We start from the raw sequence: 20,887 nt of genomic DNA on the forward strand, positions 1-20,887 counted from the left end.
CCTGACATGCTACACATTTGATTTCTGGGTTTTAGGTTCCTCTGTCACAACTTCAGCCACAGAAGCAACTTTTCAGAAACTTTCTTTTATATCTGCCAGTGTGGCAAAAAGTAACACAACTTTTGTAATTATCCTCAGGGCCTTTTGGGATAAGAGGCATTCTGGAGCAGTGAGTGAGAGAGCACAGCTGGTAGAGCCAGGCTTTTAAAAGTTGTACATAACGTCATTTGCACCTGCAGCTGGCCAGTTCAGTCCAGCTACTCTTGAGTACACTTAGCAACTGGACGTTTAAGTTTCCTTCTGTTTATTATTCGGGATTCAAACACTTTTTCTCCATTACAAAAATTGTCTTTAGTTCCCTTTACTGAGTCACATTGGGTCATACATAACTAGATTAAAATTAAAAGAAGAGAAATTCTCACTAAAGTGTATGATTCCAAGAATCTTGAGTTAGGGCTAATTCTAATTTACATACACTGTTCTGCTATGACAACCCAGCTACTGGTACCTGGACAACCTAAAAGGATCCTTCAATACTAACATTAAAGGGATGCATAGAAGTTGATATTGTACAATTGCTTTTTTTATGCTGTATAAAGACCCAACACGCATCTTTAAAAAAAAATTTTTTCCCAAACGTCAGACTTACTGGGCATATCAAGTGTTGTCTACCTTGCTTTTGCTGGAGGTCTGTGAAAGGACTCATATGTGGATTTGTACTCTCAGCACGTATTTTGCTAAAACTGACAAAAACTTTTCTTTCAGCTGTTTGTCAGACTTTTGAGTTAAATAAAAACAAAACAGAAGACAATGAATTTTAAACAATCTGCAAAAAAACCCTTCCCCTCTTAATCAGGTGTCATTTCCTTAACATTTAGGAGGTCAGATGGACCAGTCCACCGTTCACACACATAGTATTCCAGGAACAACAGGGAGGGGAGAAGAGGGAAAGGAGGAAGATGAATTTATAATCTTAATTAAAAAAAAAAGTAAAAATTTAGGGTCATAATAAATGTGCAAAAAATTGAACTGAACAGCTTTGTGCCTTTATAATATTTAATATTCTTTTAAAGGTGAGCTAGAGAGGTAGGATGACCATATTTCCCAAAGGGAAAACTGGACCCTGCAGCGGACTGGCCCAAGCCCTCACCCCTCATGGGGCTGGGGTCACTGCTCGCCCGAGCCCTCCCACCCCACACAGGGCTGGGGTTACCACTTGCCCCTCTGCATGTTCCTCCACACTGCACCCTGTTTTTTAGATAAATACCCAATTTTGCCAAAAAAGTCAGGACGGCCAGGACAGGGCTTAAAATAGGGACTGTCCCGGCCAAAACAGGACGTAGGGTCACCCTACATGGAGGGCAATGTGTATATTTACCATACAGTGTGATATTAGTTATGTGACAGCTAGTGCTCCCAGCACTATCTGCGACCTGCAATGAAGCGGCAAGCTCATGCTGTAGAGAGGACCAACTTAAATGTTTACTTATGTCCACAGACTGGGGTATAAAGTTAGAACTCCATATTCCCTCAGTCCACAATGGGCCTCCTACTGATATCAATAGGTGGTTTACACCAAGATCAAGGATAGAATATTGCCATTATGTCATCACTAAACTCTATTCAGTCCCTTCTAGCTGCATTCATTCTCTCTCACTGGGCAACTACTCATCTTTACAAGCACTGCTGTTTCTGCCCTTGGTTTGGTCTCTCCCATTTTCAACTCCCTTTTATGTGGGCTTTGCTCTCAACTCCATCACAGTTGCTAAAATGACCAGCCATTAAATAATTATAGGTGACGTGAAGTAACAAAATGCTCTGAAATTAATATTCTATCAAGTTGAATGAGAGCGTAGTTAATCTGTGAGCCATGATGTCTGTTTACTGATATGAAAACGCTGTAGTGGTTTATATTTAGTTCACATTTGGAAGATTATCTCTGCATCCAGGAGAAGTAGGAACTTTCCTTTTTGAAAAGAACGTTTAGATTCTGGAAAACCCATGTTTGGCGGGCCACAAATTCACTGAGCAATCCGGACCTTCAACAACACAATTCCATCCCCTGGACGTCACACTAGGTTCAGGTTGCTTTTATCATTGGTGAGACAATTTATAGCAGTATTACAACTTGGAAATCTAAATTGCAAGGACACAATAAAGCATGACGAATAAGAGCCCAATTCAACAGAAACTCTATAAAAGAAAGTTATTCAGTTACTCTTTTGAAAGGTCTACAGTATGTTCTTCGGCAGTTCACCTATCCTATTTAGTAGATACTCCAAAGTGTTTGCAGTGAAAGATTCCCAAATGCATGACCCCACCCAGTGATGAGCTGCCAAAAGCTGAAGAACCGGTTCCTTCAGTTGCTCCAGGTCTTTGGCGGCACTGAAGGATCCGCTGCGGAAGGCCAGGAGCGACTGAAGGACCCCGCCGCCAAAGATCCAGAGCGCCACCGGGTGAGTAAAAATTAAAAAGGGATTCTCAGGCGGGCCGGACAGGACGGTCCCGTGGTGAAGATGTGGCCTGCGGGCCGGAGTTTGCCCACCCCTTTAACAACCAGTTCTAAACCGGCTTCAAAATTTAACAACTGGTTCGTGCGAACTAGCTCCAGCTCACCACTGACCCCACCTACTAGCCCTATATAATCTCCTTTACTGTTGTGAGTTACATACCACAGTATAAGGCCCAACCTTGCAAATGTATGAGTAAAGAGGCATTTAAGGTGCCCTACAATTATAGGGCCAGATCTCCTCCTTCTCCCCTCCTCCCCCATAGTAAAGCACTTTGAGATCTACAGCTGAAAAGTATTATTGCTTTATCAGATGTTGGACAACTGTTTAAAGGATCAATGTCTGGTGTAAAACACCCACTGAAGAGGGAGCTGTAGCCCATTAGGCCAGATCTGAAGTCAGCTCACTGTCAGTTTCCGGAACAGGAGTAAGGGACATTTTAACTACAGTGTATTTTGACAGTCTCTAAGTACTTCATTCCAAAAGCTCCAATAATTGTTTCTGATGATATATCTTACTGTGGGACAATAGGTATTGCAGAACCACTGCCAAGAGAATGCCCCTGTTCACCTTAAGTCTTCAACTAAAACAATCATTTATTCCCTAGTAAACCTTTCAGTCCAACCCATTCACTGGGTGGTGTTAGGTTAAAATAATGTGAAAATTGTAATTCCATCTTTAGAACATGGAGGAGCCAGATGACTAATGTTGTATGCTGGTCTAGCAAGTGGGGTACCAGACACCAACACATTTGGAATTCAGCAGCAAACCTCAGTATTGGGTTAGTCTAGATGCATATATAACCTGACTCCCATGTTAAAGTCCTCTGTATTAGCTCCCAGGAGGACTCAATGAGATGAGGTGTCAAAAAATTTGGTTGAGCAATGGATGCTGACTTCTAGGTCAGGAGATTCACCGTCAGGAGAAGAGAGAGGTGGTTGCAAGGACAGGCAGATCAGCTCTGGGAACCACAGGTCTTGGCCAAGATGGTGCTATGAAGATGGATAATTTTTCTTGTTTCAATTTGTTCAGGACCTTGATCAGAAAGGGAGGTGGAGGGTAAGTGAAAAGCAGTATGTGAGGCTAAGGGAATGACTGGGGCATCTCCCATCAAGTTGCAGCCATGCCTTCCCCTCAGGCAGAATCATCTGCCCTTTGCACTGGATAGAGTTACAAAGAGACCTATCTGTGGATGACCCCACATAAGACATCTCTCTCAGAATACCTCGTCATTCAGTGCCCACTTGTGGTCGACATAGGTGGGATGGGAGCTGGATTTTGCCACACTATGCTTGCTAAGAGAGCATTGTTAATGGGCACAGTCTTGGGGAGAGCTCGCCTTGGATGTCTGATGGATGTTCAACAAGGAATGCTGGAGTTCCTGTGTCCCCTCCAATGGAAGTTGTATTGTCCACTACGTGTTTCATCAGGTTTTGAAAGATCTTGAAATCATCAGAGTAAGATGGTGGAGGAGGTATGACAGCCTCGACTGCTGAAGAGGAGGACTTATGGGAAGGAGGTATTTCTTCCTCCTCAGCTGGTTCTTGCTCCTCCATGAGATGTGTCTGAGAAGCAAGGGTCAAGGGCACTGGTTGTTGTTCCTGACATGCCTTCTACAAGTTGGGATGCAGTAGAACTGGGTTCCATTGTGCCCACTGAAGTGGAGCATAAGGGTGGGCCCCAAGGCTGTCCTTGCCAGTGTCTCTGGATATTTCCCCTGCTGAAAGTTTCTTCCTCAGGTTGAACCTTGAAGGAGAGAGGGAGGAGGGAGGCAGGAAGTCAGAGGACCTTCGTATGGACACTTGAGTCAGATGAGGTATCATCCCATGTCCAACACAGGGGCGGAGGGTGCCAGTACTGGGCCTGGAGAAGGACCTGAATTTGTAATGATACTGAGGTGCAGGCTGCCTAGTGAGAAGATACCTGGAGATGTCAAGTTGGTACCATCTGGAAATCTCTCAATACCCTCTGAGTCTGCATGGGGATGGTGCAGCACTAGAGGATGAGTTACCATCATATATGGCAGGGATGGAGAGTAGGTAGGGTCTAGAAAGAGTTGGTACCGGCAAAGAGTCTCTCTCAAACCTGCTTAGAAGAGGTGATTCAGGATCATTCAGGGTGCGAAGGTCCTCATGGAACAGGAGTCAGGAGAGCAATCGGGACTCTGGATAGGGATCTTCAGGAGTTAGTATGTCAGGTGATAATGGAGATGGTACTGAAAACAAACTGTGCATGACGAGCATTTCGCCTTGACTCTGGAGGCCTCATGCTTTGAAGGCACTGAGTCTGGTGCCATTCTGGGAGGCTTCTTGGTGCACTCTTTCTTTGCCAGCAGCTTAGTATTGGTACTGGAGGGGATGGGAGCCTGTAACAAGACACAAGGTCTCCTAAGACCAATACCAAAGGGGTGACATTTGAGTTCTGAGTGGTGGCACAGGGCCCCCAACGTCTCCACTTACTGCCAGAGCAAAGCTGGTTGGCATATTTGATGTACACGGGGGTGACCTAGGCCCCGTGGGTCTCAGACTGCTTGATTAACAGGAGTTTTAGCCTGTCCTTCCTCAATTTCTTAGATCTACTCTTGAAACCTCCACAGATGTTTCATTTAGAGGGGATGTCAGACTCCCCAAATCAAGGGAGACAGCCTGAATGTCCATCACTGCAGGGAAAAGACCTGTTGCAGGTCTGACCTCTGGGTCTTGGGCATAACCCAAACTCAAGGCTGCAGATTGAGGCCTGAGAAAAGTTAAACAGAGGCCTAGATCAGGCAAAGAAAAAAAGGGGAAGAAGGAACCCCTTCCCCCAAAAGTACAAACTGTGCTAAAACAGAAAAAATAAAATCAAAGGAAAATACTATGAAATAAAGAAAATATGAGCAAGAGATGTAGCAAGCCAAGTGGCTAGCTAAACAGACCACCACAATGCTCTGTCTCAAGCTGCAGGTGACTGAGAAGGAACTGGAGTGCTGGCTGATCAGCCCCGTGCTGTGTACCCTCATGCCGGAGCACAGGAGTGTCTAGGATACAGATGCAGACACTGCTGCTAAGAATCTCCAGTTAAGAGTGCACAGGCGTGCACACAGGCTCACATGGAGTACCCATACGGACACTACTAAAAGAAGAATGCACAGTTTGGTAACAGTTCTTACTGTAAAGTAGCTTCTCTGATCTAGGCACAGTAAGTAGTTGGCTCATGTTCAAAGACAACTTTGTGCCGCTCGTTGATCAGAAATTCCCTAACACTCTATTTTCAGTAGCATTAACCAACTATGGTACAGATTTTCTACACTTGTAAAAATGAGAAGCAATCTCTAACTACATACAGTTATTGTGACATGACATGTTAGCAGCCTGTCTTCTCCATTTCAGCGACCTCTATTGCCCTTATCGGGTAGCTGAATATTTTGATTGGCAAGTACTTGCTCCTGTTTACTATTACAGATGTTCATGGCTACTGCTGCTATTTCAGCAGTCAAAAAGACTCTCTATTCTCTGATTCCTCAAAAGCAGGCCAATACAAATATAAAAACCCTTCAAGTTATTTCCTGCTTTGGATTTCCCACTGTATCCTGTCTTTTCGTGTCTGTCTTCCTTATAATCTGTTTGGGACTGGGAAAAACTTCCTTTTATATCTTAAACACTGCAAAGTACATTATTGCTTAAATATGCCATCTAAATAGCTTACACTGTAGATTGATTTGTCTGTTTACTGTCCGCCCGTGGGCAAGGCTAAATATCTTAAGCCATTTCCTTTAAAAACCTGTCACAATTTTATTTTCCATCGCAGACACAGCCTAGTTATATAAGTGATAGACTGGAACCCGAATTACCCCAGGAAGCATGCAGAGATTTGAGTTCTCCTTACAGCTCTGACACCAGCTTCTTCTAGAGCCTTGGGTAAGTCACACAACCTTTCCACCTGTCTTCCCATTTGTAAAATGAGTATGAAACTAATTCACCCACCTCAGAGAGGTATTGAGAACTAATTTGTGCCTGTGACAGAACTCTGGTGGTTTGATAAATGAATTAGAAATACCTTAGCTAGAAAAGCACTTTAGAAGAATTATGTCATTTGATTACCCCACTGCTCTCTGCTTCAGTGATCTTTTTCCAAGGTCAAAAACAGTTCTGCTACTGAGACTCTGATGTGTTTAGAGTCAGAAGTTCAAATCCAAAATCTAGAACACACGAAAACCCAATGTTTCTTCCCCTCCACAAATATGGAAAAAACAGGTGCCTGACATAAGTAAACAAATATTTAAACAATAGCGGCATTACAATAAAAGCAGGATTTTTAAAGAACTCATTAACAAAGGAAGAATGCACATATTTTTATTTAACAGCAATTTAGTATGCAGTAGCTAAAAGATGTGTACATTTTATTTATTTACTTATTTATTTTTAGGAAAGAGACAAATGTGTACCTGGATATCAGAATTAGCACCTAATGTATGTAGAGAAAATAAAGGCTCACTACAAGCATTGATAAGGTCTTGAACAGTCTAGGAGCAGAGTCTCATCAATGAACAGTAACTTCTCAGAGTAATTTCTTATGATCAACTGACTCATTGTTGCATCTCTGCAGGGAAATGTGGGTAATTAGTTATCTTTAAAACACTAGGAATGCATAGTTCAAACCGTTAAACACAGCAATTTGAGAATTAAAAATAGGACAAGTCACAGTTTTGGTCTGAAATTATTGCAGTGCAAATTTTGAAGTATCAGTAATTTTAAAGCAATGGAATACAATGAAGAGGTAGGTACCCTCCCCTTGATGGAAAAAATTTAAAGTTGCTTAAGAACAGCCCTTAGCCAAGCTAAGGAACGTATCTCTGAAAAGCATTAAATATCACAGGTACACATAGAAGCCATGGCAGACTAAATTAACTGGAAGATATTTAAAATGATATATAAAATGTTTCACCGGAATATAAAAAAATCTGCAAATGGTTACACGTTTTGTGGAGTGAACCAGCGGGTTACTTTTCAAATGAAATACAGTACACAGCGATTTAAAGCTTTTGGGAAGTGAACTGTATTAACCTTGATGCTTAGCTTGTTCACTTTCAGTACTCAAAAATCACTAAAGCCCAGAATAGTGCAATTTTGTAAAAGTAAATGTGCTCTTTCTTGCTAACAGCAAAGGGTCATGCTCTTAATAAAGCAGCCTCTAAAACAGGTTCATATGATGCATGCCTTGATTGGGGGGGAGAAGGAGGAGAGAAAGTGGTCAAGGCCCAACCCATTAGTGGGAAATGGCTAAACAATACAAACTCACTGTATTAGGAAAGGGAGTCAGTCACTGTTGGCTGAGCATTTGAGCCATTTCCCCCACAACTATCACCACGGGTTCCAAGTCTGTCATTTTCCTCTCCTTCCAAAACCTGCTTCAATGCTCTTTCTTCTTAGAAATAAGCAACACCAGCACCTACCTGCAACTCAACAGACCACCAGTATACTGACAAAAATGGAGGGAAATGTTAAGATGAAAAAATATTTCAATTTTCAGATCCCAAGAGTTATTATAAAGAATGCGTTTAAAAGCTATGAATACTATGATATAATTCTGTCAAGCTTTCAAATCTGCAGTTCATTCCGTTGCACCATCCAGCTTGCTAAAATACATTAATGGTGTACTTCCTTATATACTGTGAAGTTAATATTGAACTAAATAAAAGATGCTAAAAATGGACATTTTTATATATCATTTTGTACTAATACACAAGGTGCCATGCACAGTTGAAACATTACTTTTTTAAACCTATTTACAATTCTACATATTTATTTTACACTGTATCTTTCATCATTACAACTACAGAATAAATTCAGACCCTGGAACACTGGTACCTTTGAGTTTCTGCTAGAACTCCCAGCCTTGCATTATTCAAGAAGTACTGCTAATCTTTTTCTTCTTAAATTTAAATTAAACTCATTATTTAAAAACACATAAGTGCATGCCCAGAAGAAAGCTTTCAGGAAAAAGTTGTCAATGGACTAGTGTTGCTTAAAAATTACATTGGCTTTGTGTAGAAAATTTAAATTCAGTTCAAAAAAACAAAAAAGCCTAATAGAAACCTACTTTGACTAAAATAAATACAATTTATTACACTCTAAACAAAATAATTGTACCTTTAAAAATGTACTGATTTAAACTCATTTGATTTTTTTAGCCTCAAACTTATTCCCCTTTCCAAGCAGCAAATAGTAATAGGTGTGTAAGAATTCCTTTTGAAGTTAATACTTTCATGGTAAATTATCATCCAGCATAAACCTGAGGCTGCAATGGTGGGGGCAATTTATCATTCTCTACGTTTTCAGAGTCAATAGCTGCTAAGGGTTGATTTTTTGGTTTTATTTCCAATGGATATTTTTCAACAATATCTTGGACTTCCTTAGTAATTCCATCAGTCCAATCTATAAGGTCTTTCTCAAGCTTCTTGGCTTCACTGACAATTCTTTCCTGTCTCTCATTCAATTGAGATAGGAGGTCTAAGTTCTTATACATCTGTTTAACACCTAGGCACACATCTGATGACCAGTTTTCAGACTCTTGTTTCTTTGGAGACGTTTGGCCCGACATGTAGCGATCAAAATCCTCCTGGCTTAGATTTAAAGATTGAGCGTCCAGCTTTTCAATGAAGGCCACAGCACAGCACTACACACAGAACAGAGAGAGAGTGTCATTGCAGGGTACATGATGCAAGTCATAACCCAAAACAACAAGTGTTCTGCATTTTAATCGTGCTGTTATACAAACAATATGGTGGTTGGTTTAATGGTTCAATAGATCACCTGACAGCAAATTGCTGCTCTCCTGAAAAGCCTCTCAGCGTAGCCTGGTTAAAATAAGGCCGTTCACAAAAAATAAAAATAACTAACATTTTAAGAAACTGCAGAACACCATTCAGAGCAGGTCATCTTGGCTGTACAAAGCAATTGTGTGCTGACTGAATGAGGAAGCTCCATTGCAAACTATGGGGTCACTGCATTTTGAAAAAGAACAGTAAGTGAAAGAATGAAAAGACACAGTTGACAGCAGCACTCTATACTAGGTGCATTTGTTTTAGTTATGTACTGAGCATAATTTCATGCTACACCTCTAATCTGTTTCTGAAAAAGTAAATGGGAGGAATGCATCTCAGCTTGAAGTGTTCTCCTTCTGAAAGCATTATTTAGAACACACACTGAAGTATTTCATATTAAGAAAAAAATTCATTTTTCTTGTAGAATTGTTACATATGCAAATTCCAGGGTATCCAAATTCATAGTTTTGTTCAGCCAAACACACACACGCCGGCCCTGTTCTAGGGATACTTCCATAGGACTGTCCCTCTCTATCAATGGCTGGATCCTGCAGGCCTTTCACATGATGAAATCCTGCCAACTCAAATGGCAACCGAGCATGCACAAGCGCTGCATAATCGAGCCTCAGCAGATTTTGAATAGCTAGTAGTCAAGTCAACCTTCTCAAAACTGTTACAAGTTAATGGTTCTTCATCTGTTATATCTTTAATGCCTGAACCTTGAGGTTAACGTAAATCAAGTGGTAGCTGAACTTTCACTTTTCTTACATAATAAAAGCTTGCCCAGGTCTGCACGGGCAAAATACTGGTCAGAATCAAGGGCTTGAACTGGTTAAAGAAGTGGCTAGGAAACCAAGGCATTCTTAGGTTCACCTAACTTAGAAGGGGGGGGGGGGGGAGAAGAAGAAATGAAAAGTGGAAGGGAGTGCACTCCAGCCTGAACAGCAGTACACTGTTTCATAAGAATAGTTTCACATTATCTTGCGACTACATTTTCTGTTTCCTTCAGTATTAAGACATTCACCTTTGCTGGGAATGCCTTGATCAAACAGCAGATGATAGTATGGTATAGAGCTTCAACACTGTTCTTGAACTTACCAGGTTGGTAAAATAGTAGCCATCCTCTCCAGTCATTAACCTGCTTGGATTACAGAAGCGGGTTATATACTGGATGTTGGACTGCAGACGGGGTGGGTTTCCCTTCAAAACAATATAGATAAGTGTTGGTAAGAAGTCATCAGCAGAAGCTGGTTCGTTTTTTGTGATTTTTATAGCGTTGAAGATATGTTTGCTGCATTGGGTGATGCATGCTAATTTATCACGAGGGACACGTTTTGAATCCATTTCGATAATATCTGTAAAATAAAAACCCTATATAGTTAGATCTCCATTCATCAGAAGCCCACAAAAGTAAATCCATATGTAAAGGGTGACCCACTGGATTGCTATCAGATTGCACTATTTGTGTTTAATTTACTCCACTTGATACTGTATGAAAACTAAGTATTTATATGCCTCCCACTTCAACCTAGTTCCAGAGTAAACATTGTTGGGATTTATTCTCACAACACTTCCATGAGGTAAGGAAATATTATTCTCATTTTATAGGTGGGAAACTAGCCCAACATCACTCTACTAGTCTGTGGCAGATCCAAAAACTGAACCCATTTCCCAAAAAGCAGAACTAAGTTTTGTTTGATTTCAATAGTTGACAAAGTAAACAGTACAAATATTAGGATTCACAGAAGAATGACAACAGCTATGCTCCAAGGCCCTGATTCAGTATGGTTGCTAAGCATCTCAATTTTACCAATCTCAACCTTCTCAATGAGACTACTCTCATCCTTTAAGTTAAGCTTGGGTTTAAGTGCTTTGCTGAATTGGGGCCTAAGTGAGGCATATCTACCCCTTAAGATACCAGTGAACAAATGTGAGTTACAGAAGCAAATTTGTCCAAAGCGTTTCTGCAGAGGAATGAATTTATGTATACAATATTCAGGATTGTAGCCACTTGTTTAAAGCAAAAAATACAGTCTCTATGAAAAAGCAAGTGTTTATACTTTTTACTTCTTCAGATAGTTAATTTGGAGAAGATAAGCTAGTTTATAGTTCACAAACCCGTAATTGCTTTCACAACCATATCGGAGACCTCTGGAATTTCTTCATTAACAGGAACACACAGCATTTGTGGAGTAACCCAGTGTAAAGCCCTATCAAGAGAAACAAATGAAAACACACACCACCCCTAGCAATGAAGTCGTCTGAGGTCAGCGGCAAAGGTTAACAGTATGCTAACAGCTTCTTTAATTAAGCTATCATATAAGGAGCCTTCTGTTTGACAAGGCAAGCACTTCAACCCACTGAGGAAACTAGATTACTACCCAGAAAAACATTTATATTATAATTAATACGCTACAAGTGAGTGCATGATTATTTCAAATGAAATAACCCAGTGTAGTCATTTCTATTACCTTAACAAAAAGCTACAAAAGAATTAATCCAAAACATTGTCTTCAGTTAATAAATTAGTGCCACTCTTGCACCAGATTTCAGCATGCTAGTTTCGGCATGAATGGCAGACACCACTCATGCGATTTTGGACTTCTAGATTATTTCTCTTCAGAAATCCTTACCTGATTCTCTTTTGGACAACCAGATCCTTCTTCTCATCATCAGTTGTTTCAGGGCAGAACACATATTTATACAATCGAGTCATGATATATTTTTCAATCTGGTCCATTGCTTTCTCAACTTTTTCTGGGGAAACTGAAAGATACAAACCCATCCCCCAAACGTAGTAAATTAGATGGTTTACGGACCCATAAGATTGTTTGTGAAGACTTAATGCCAGTTGGCCACAATAACCACTGAGTCAGCACAGGTATGAGTTATTCCCTTCTACTGCTCAAGTCAAATGTGAGTTAAACAATAGGTACCGATGTACTGAATCTAATGCTTTTCAGAAGTAAAGAATAATACAACAGTAAGGAGCAAGTGTGGATGCTCTGAGATAACCATATGTCTAGGCATATGAAGGCAAGGCATGAAGCTGAAGATCAAACAGGTTCCTAGCTCCAAAGAGGTTTAATATCTAGGTTAAAAAAAATTACTTAAACCCCTGAACAGACATGGTCCTTGACACAGTTTACAATGTGGAGACATTTAATATACTCTGCTTTCAATTTTGGAGTTTCTGCCTTTCAGGAACCAAAAGGAAAGTGGGCTTGTTTCAAGGGTCAGAATAGTCATGCCTGTACAGTCAGACCTGTACTGACTGTAGACATGCTCGAGAGACATAGAAGTGGACTGAAGTATTACTCTGCACTATGAATTTTAATTTTGGTTCTGCTGCTATGCATTTTATAGTATGAAATATCTGAGCTAGAGGCCTCATGAACTTACTATGCACTTCCATGCACATGTAACTACACCTAGAGGCAAGGCGGCTTAAAGTTTTTGAGAATAATCACAAGAAGGTACGTGCCACTCAAAATACACTCCCTGGGATATTTCCCACTCCAAGAGTAGGGAATACACCAAATACTGGGTAAACAGACAGTTAGATTACATACAAATAATACAAGTTAAATTGCAGAACAGTTTAAAGAAAGATGAAAGCATAGGTATGAAAATTAGAAAATTAAAAAGGGACTGAATATACCAGTTTAAAAACAGCAACAATTAAGGGGTTTTTTTGGTTTTTGTTTTTAAGTTTTGGACCAACAAATGTTTTGTGAACTGAACTGTTACTTGGCAGGGTTTCTTTAAAATATTTAAATACCCTCTGACAATCAATTTAGATAGCAGAACTTTACAGAATCTTAAATATAGTGATGTTACTTGGAATAGCTCTAATTAGAGTGTTTACTACTAAAAAGTAACAATGTCACATGGGGACAGAGAGAGAAAGAGAGAGCACACGCATGAGAGATTCGGGAGATGCAAGTGGCCCAAACATTATACTGTTTCAATGGTAAGGTGTGAGAGAAAGAAGAGTCTGATACCTTTCCAACGGGTCTGTAATTTCTCCGCTACATTTTGATAGAAGTCCTGGGCACATTCAGATTGTTCCTCAATACTTAATTCCTAGGACAGAACACTGATCTTAAGTGAAAAAAAACAGCATGGTGCCATGCAAATGACATAGAAGTAGTCATGTACCTATTTTTTCATGGAAAATATCTAACAGCAGCAAGAGTTGTACAGAACACAGGACAAATTATCTTCTCCGTATTGTGATTTGAAGACTATATTTATTTGTTCTGCACAATACCACGAACCCGAATGGGTGGAATGATGGAGCTGTATTTAAAGTATGGGGCTAGGCATTGCAAGAGGCTTCCTGTGTGACCTGCAGAAAGTCACTTAATCTTTTCATGCTTCAATTTTCTCATTTTGTAAAATGGAAAGAGTTTGTTAACCTAAGAGAGAAGTTGTGACACTTACTTTGTTAGTATTTTTAAAGCAATTTTAAATGGAGGCACTACAAAAGTGCCAAGTGCTGTTACTACTGACAATGGCACTTTGGAACACTACAAGATTAATTTCTAGTGTTGGACCATGATTCAGCAAGCCATTTCTATTCAGCAAAGCATTTAAGCACTTGTTTAGCTTTAAGCATGTCCTCAAGTCGCATTAAAGTCAATGGAACTTAAGCATGCGCTTACATGTTTTGTGTGCACAGAAAGAGCAACAAGTGCTGTAAGAAGGTAATAAGTATTACTTGGAGGGAAAACTTCATGACAGAACCATTTGCACAGGTAGTAATAGAGAAGCAGTCTTCCTCAGCTGCTGACCAATTCCTGGAGCTTCAGTGGTGTTTGTACATGAACGTGCAAGTACACAGGCAAACTGGCAACAGAAAGCTGAGGGTGGCCTCAGTTTTCAAAGGAGCAAACGCAATGACTTATATTTTGGAATGACAAAAGGAATAATTTTAACATTTTAAAGTTCCATGAGCCCTAAAAGCATTTTACACGCAACTTACTTTAAATATAAAATAAAGAGACAGGTTCACAAATCTTCTGATTTTCCTATGACTTATAAATGAGAGAAAGGGAGGGGGACTGTAATGAAAATGGTGACAATCTAAAATTCCAGTTAATTTTCAGGTTGCCATTTGTATTGCTATAGTTGAAGCAGAAGAAAATAGTATTAACAGTAGATACTCAATATTTAAAGCCCTTCATTTTAAAAAACAAAACAATTACCAAAAAATTCCCAGGTTTTATAAAAGCTATTGTTTTTATCATCAATTTTCCCCAAATTTTGGAGTACACAAAAATACTGATTATCTTGAGAAAAATCCAATAATGCATTTATGCTAATAAATTAGTCCAATGTAATGGAATATATGCAAACACGTGCTTGTGTAAGTGTGTGTACTGCTAATGTATAGTCCATGAAATAAACCACAGCATTAAACGGTGTTCACATTCGATACTCTTACTTTTCTCTGTCTGTTGCTTTTTCTGTCCTCCTGTCCCCCAATATTCACCCAGACATCTGTGAAGTTATTTTTTGCACCTTTTTTTAAACCTTTCAAATTTTATAACAAACACCAATACATTCTTGAGAAATTTCAAACAAAATTAAAACCAAAACGGAAGGGCCTTATGAATGCTGGATCATTTCAACCCTAGGTGGCACCATAGCCACATCAATACTTCAGCGGAGGACTGACGGTTCAGCTTTTGCATAAAGGATTAAAAGCTTTTGTTTCTGCCTAAGTCCCTCGTTTTTAATGTGTCACTTATATAATGCATGTGATATACCAACCCTTTTGTGATGCATTGCTTCCAAAAACATTTTGCACTGCTTATAAATGTCTTGACCAGATTTTTGATAGGTCTTGAGAAACTCTATAAACTCCTTGGACGCTCGATCTGTCTCAATGCTGACCTGCCTGTTTATTGAAGGGCTAGGAGCCTTAGCTTCATGAATCTCTGCTGGGAAAATTAGAAACAATTAGAGATTAATTGTACTAATCAATTAATGTATCAGATTAAAAAAATTATAGAAGGACAAACCTAATTTAAACTTCTATACATAAAGATGATTTTTTCTCTTTTGAAGAGAACAGGATTAAATAGTGACATGTTGAACCATCACTAAATACAACTATATGAAACTGCTTATTAAGCTAACAGTCACAAATATTTAAAACCAGATTCTCATTTACATTAATGACCCTATACATTAATTTTGACAGTATAAAGGAGACAAAGTGGGTGCAAGTTACAGTTCCATGCTCACTTGAAAATCCCCTTATATTGCTAGAGCAGTGTTAGTGTAAATGAGAATCTGGCTTTAATGTTTGAATCAGAGCAAAAACACCAAATATGGTCCAGTTTTCTACATGGAACTCAACAACAGACGGGAAAAAACCTACCCCTTTTTTTAGTGGAATTTGTTCCAGTTGTGTATGCAAGTTTACAAAGCTGGAAATGTATACATTAACATGGGGCTTCCAAACATTTCTCTTCGGGAAACATGTACTTCAGAAAATATTGGTTGCACTTTACAAGACAGTCATACAAACTTGATAGGATCTTCTCTACCCAAGTTTAGCACACCCACCTCTCAGTCTGCCAGCCAACACTGTCAAAATGAATGATTGAATGCAAGATGATGTAAATGAACATGATGAAAAGCAAAAAGCAAAGAGAGAAAAAACATGAAAATATTCTTAATAAGCAGATTTTCAGCGCAAACAAACCCATTTATAACATGCAGAACAAGAGAATGCACTGTGTCAGTAGCCATACATGCAGGACTTTAAATAAGAGGAAAATAATTTGTCCATTAAGTTCATGTATTTCATTTGGTTTCTTATTCAATATGACTTTTTATAGGCTCAACACTATCTCAGATTCATCTCTCATTTTTAACTTCACATATTTCAATGGAATTGTACACCAGTGATGAATTTGAACAGCAATGTTTAAGAGAGAGACTCTTCAAGGGCTTCTCACTTAGCAATATAGTCTTCTCTTGATAGAAATCAGTATAGACCGGGGGTGGCCAACCAGAGCCTGAGGAGCCAGAATTTACCAACGTACATTGCCGAAGAGCCTCAGTAATACGTCAGCAGGCCCCCATTAGCTCCCCCCTCCAGCCCCCAGTGACTCCCTTCCGCCGGCAGCCCCAACGATCAGGCACCTCCTACTCCTCCCCATGCCTCTTGCCTGCCACACTGCTGTTTTGCGTGAGCTGCAGGCTCGGGGGGGAGGAAGGAGGGTATGGCAGGCTCGGGGAAGGGGCAGGGGCCTTGGGGAAAGGGGTGGAGTGGGGGCAGGGCCTGGGGTTGAGCAGTGAGTGCCCCCCCAGCATATTGGAAAGTTAGCATCTATAGCTCCAGCCCTGGAGTCAGCGCCTATGCAAGGAACCACATATTAACCTCTGAAGAGACGCATGCAGCTCCAGAGCTGCAGGCTGGCCACCCCCGGTATGGACACTATTAGCAGTAATGCAGTTACAGTAACTCCTCACTTAACGTCATCCCAGTTAACGTTGTTACATCACTGATCAATTAGGGAACGTGCTTATTTAAAGTTGCATAATGCTCCCTTATAATGTTGTTTGGCAGCAGCCTGCTTTGTCCCTGCTTGCAGGAAGAGCAGCCCATTGGAGCTGGCGGTGGGGGCTTGGAACCAGGGTGGGCCGGCAGCCGCCCCATCAGCTCCCCTAACTTCCCTGTGCAGCAGCCGCCCAGTAGGCTATCAATAGCCAGACAGTTCAGCTGTCCCTCCTTCCACTGCCGTGTACTGCTCCCCCAGCCTCCTGCTTACTGTGCAGGGGGTGGGGAGAGAGGGGTGCTAATGTCAGGATGTCCCATCCCCCCACTCCTTTACCCCATCTCCACAGAATGGGGGGGTGGGGGGAGAGACACGACACCACAGGGCTCAGGATGGAGGGAGCAGCTGCTGTCTCAACTTTTTGATCTACTTAAAAAGCCAGTGTACCTAGAGTGGGGTCAGCATACTTCATGGGGCAATGCATCTCTCTCTCTCACACACATGCTGTCTCTCCTCCTTCCATTCCTGCTGCCTTATAGAGTGTGAGGCTACATTAACAATGTGTTAACTCTTGAGGGCTCAGCCGAGTGCTAGATCATCATTTAGCAGTAAGGCATTCCCTGGGAAATATCCCACCCTCTGACTTCACCACCTCAGCCATGCTTCACTATCATCATTGCTGTGCACAGTATTGAATTGTTTGTTTAAAGCTTATACTGTGTATATGTAAAATTTCCATGGACCCGAACCCACCCCCCATTTACATTAATTCTTGTGGGGAACCTGGATTTGCTTAACATCGTTTTGCTTAAAGTAGCATTTTTCAGGAACATAACTACAACATTAAACAAGGAGTTACTGTACCGGTGTGTGTTAAAATTTTACTCCTTATAAGCCATATAAATAGAAATATTTGAATTCTATCAGTTAAGATCAATATTGCTAAAGCAAATCCATTCATTTCTATTTATACCCAAAGGTTGTTCTTTAAGTATAAAAAGGAATTTTAAAAAATTCTGAAGATTCAAAGCAGTATTCAAGATTGAGTCTACATAGTAATTTGAATACTACTTAAATGCAATCTAGTAGACTACCATAACAGAGTAAATAATTTACTAAATTTAGTATGACATAACTAGTTGGTTACAAATATGCACTTTATAAGATACAATTAAAAAGAAAAAAAGCACTAATTTTGAAAAAGTATTCGCTCTAAATTATATCAAATAATCTTATGATATATTTTAATTCACCATTAAATCAATGTGGAGTATTAGCTAATTGGCTTCCTTCAATATTCAAATTTATCAGCATGAAGTTTTATCATCCATCTATTCTTATGACATTTGGCTGATTAGATATCCATAAAAATGGCACCCTCATTCTGCTATTTCTAGTTTTTGTTTAACGACTACAAAAGCTCGGTTTAGAAAGCTTCATCTGAGACACTTTTAGCTTAGTAAAGGTAAAATATTAATAGCCTCCATCTAGATACAGTTACTACAGACATGGCTACAAAATTTGAGCGCTGTTTTCATTTGCTCTCTAGTTTAAAATAACTTCACTCTTTAATAGTTACAGCACCCAAATTTGTAATGATTTAATATGAATCAGGGAGGTTGCAATTTTATTTGCTACTACTCTCTACACAGAAATTTTGGCTTAAGACATGTGAAGCAGCATACTGTGTATTGCTCACTACATTCTGTAAGATATGTAATTTCAGTTATATACCTTACTGCACTTATTCCATAGTAAGTGAGCATGCGTATTTACTGATAATTTAATCACAGAAAAGGAATAAAGCCCATTTGAGCAGGTTAGGAAGAGCCTGCAAGAGGAGCTATATCAACACAATACAAAAAACAGAAGTGTGGGGATTTAAGGATAATTTTTACAAGGAGGATAATCATCATCTACATGAATATCTCCTTTTTCTTTCATTTCTATGTGGCGTTTGGGTGCCCCAGCAGAACATTAGCATTCCAGCTGCTTCACACTATGGTTGTGCCATTACTTGGACTAAAGTCAATGAATAAGAATATGAAAAAAAAGTATTTTCTAGTACTTCCCCCCAAAAAATTCCCTTAACATGTGTATATACCCGATATATTCTGTAAAATAAAGACACTTTGCAATTTAGAATTTCTTTAGAGACCAGAACATCAGAATGCCAAACATGCTATAGGTAAGATTTTGGACAAGATCCTAAAGCAGTTACTTTGTCAATTTTGCTATTATTCAACTCAGATTATAAAAATGTCGCTTCTCTCATAACATAAAATTGCTTTCCCCTGATTTATGTAACTATGTCCTGAAGACACATTTTGAGAATGTACTGGGTATAATTCAAGCAAATTTACACAAACTAAAGTCCCATTTCTAGCATAGTTATTTTTAGTGCAGCATTTTAGAGGCTTTTTTTTAAAAATAAAGATGAAGCAGCACGGATTCATTCACTATTTTTAAAAAGTGGAAATTTGTCTTCTTTCATAGTTTGATTCCTGAAGTATTGTGCAACGAAACAAATCTCTTCTAAGAAATTTGAGTTTCATTTTTTTCCCCTAAAGGCAACTTGTTGGTTCAAAGTTCATATATCATAAACCAGCGTTAGAATGTACATAATGATTTCAAGCATTGCCTTTCTTGTCGTCATCATATTCAATGGCCTAAGTTATAGCTGGCACAACCCTAGTTTGGATTTTGCAAAGCCCAACTAAATAAGCTTACTAGAACAAGCAGACAGCTCTCCAAGCTGTGCTGTGTTACCTTCAGTAGGGGAAGCCAGCTCCCAGGAGGGAGTAAAAATCTCCTTCAAGTCCCTGAGAATGTTATCAGCATTTCGTTCCCTCCCAAGCTGTCCTTGCTTAAGGTTTCTCTCTTGAGCCACTGGAATAAATGCAAAAGCAAGCAAGACACCAACAGCAAGAGTGTCAAGTGGTAAGGAGAATAGGACCCCCCCCCAAAAAAAGGGGGAGGGGAAGAACATGGGAATGAGAAGAATGAATGTTACTATTCTGGATCAGGGACAAGGAGTTAAGACATCAGTGATTTGAGATGCTTTTGTGTTTAACCAGGTGGCATTCATGCACTGAGAGGCAGACACTCCAAAATGAAGGCAAAGTATATTTAATTTCTTATCGCAAGGAAATATGCAGTGTGTCTACAAAACTGGAGACCCAGCAATGTCACCTTTCCACTATAGGAAAATATACTCCATGCTTTTTGGAGTTCCTCTTCAAGAGTCAAGTTCTCTATCAGCCATTTACTACCCAAGCCAAAGTGCATAATTACAAAATTAGTTTCTTTTTTTAAGTTATTGCTATGCAAAGACAATGATGCAATTTTTCTTCTTCTCTTTCAACAGACTCTACAATGGATAACAAATATTTAGTGAAGAACAAACTTAGTATTCCTCCTGAAACTCCCTTTTTGTTTTTTTTAAAACAATGTTTATTCACGTTATTTTCCTTGAGGATACACAGGTTACACAATCTTGGTTTTCCTTACAAAATTATCTGAAGTCTTCAGAACACGTGTTGCTTACTGCTTCAAAAGTGCATTTCCACAACATTTAGACATCTGTTTATTGAATATTACTAAAACTCAGGGCCCTATAATCTATTATTATTCATAGAGTATTCCCCTACAATTCCTAAACCATACAGTCATCACACTGAAAATGTGGCTGATTCTTGGTTCCAACAAAAACCCGTCTCACAGAAGTCACAGGGCCCTTCCACCCAGCTATTTACAATAAAGTTGTGATAGAACTTCCAGCTGGAAGCATTTTTGATGAATAAGGTTCCTGAAAGCTTTCTCCCTTAACATGAGTTGAAGTCATTCCACTTTCAACATTATTTCTAAACTGTATATTGTCCACTAATTTAAAAACTTATGTTTCTGAAAAAAAAACAACCTTATATATAGTCAAAAAGATACCCATGTCCATATGCATCTTTATTGAAAAGATTTTGAGGAGAGCTTGCCAGAAACAATTGTTACTCCAGCCATTTCAAACATATGCTTCATTCAGTCCCTGCATTTAGCCTATTTTG

The 20,887-nt window shown here is 39.5% G+C and overlaps 1 protein-coding gene across 9 annotated transcripts in view; it reads right to left on the reverse strand.

Annotated features, from left to right (window-relative positions):
- Window positions 1-6,123: 6,123 nt before the first annotated feature.
- RABGEF1 (RAB guanine nucleotide exchange factor 1) overlaps window positions 6,124-20,887 on the reverse strand; it is a 34,099-nt gene continuing 19,335 nt past the window's right edge. For 3 of the 9 annotated variants that reach the window (XM_073315050.1, XM_073315048.1, XM_073315049.1), the window contains 8 exons: window positions 19,599-19,718; window positions 15,892-15,912; window positions 15,091-15,260; window positions 13,317-13,398; window positions 11,946-12,078; window positions 11,431-11,522; window positions 10,411-10,667; window positions 6,124-9,164 (listed from right to left, as the gene is read on the reverse strand). In XM_073315050.1, coding sequence (XP_073171151.1) covers window positions 8,766-9,164; window positions 10,411-10,667; window positions 11,431-11,522; window positions 11,946-12,078; window positions 13,317-13,398; window positions 15,091-15,260; window positions 15,892-15,912; window positions 19,599-19,718 — 1,274 coding nt within the window. In that variant the 3' untranslated portion in view covers window positions 6,124-8,765. The remainder of the gene's footprint in view (window positions 9,165-10,410; window positions 10,668-11,430; window positions 11,523-11,945; window positions 12,079-13,316; window positions 13,399-15,090; window positions 15,261-15,891; window positions 15,913-19,598; window positions 19,719-20,887) is intronic. The other 6 variants (XM_073315053.1, XM_073315052.1, XM_073315051.1 and 3 more) reach the window with 6 other exon arrangements.

The sequence above is a fragment of the Lepidochelys kempii genome, chromosome 17 (assembly GCF_965140265.1).
Source record: "Lepidochelys kempii isolate rLepKem1 chromosome 17, rLepKem1.hap2, whole genome shotgun sequence".
NCBI lineage: Eukaryota > Metazoa > Chordata > Testudines > Cheloniidae > Lepidochelys > Lepidochelys kempii.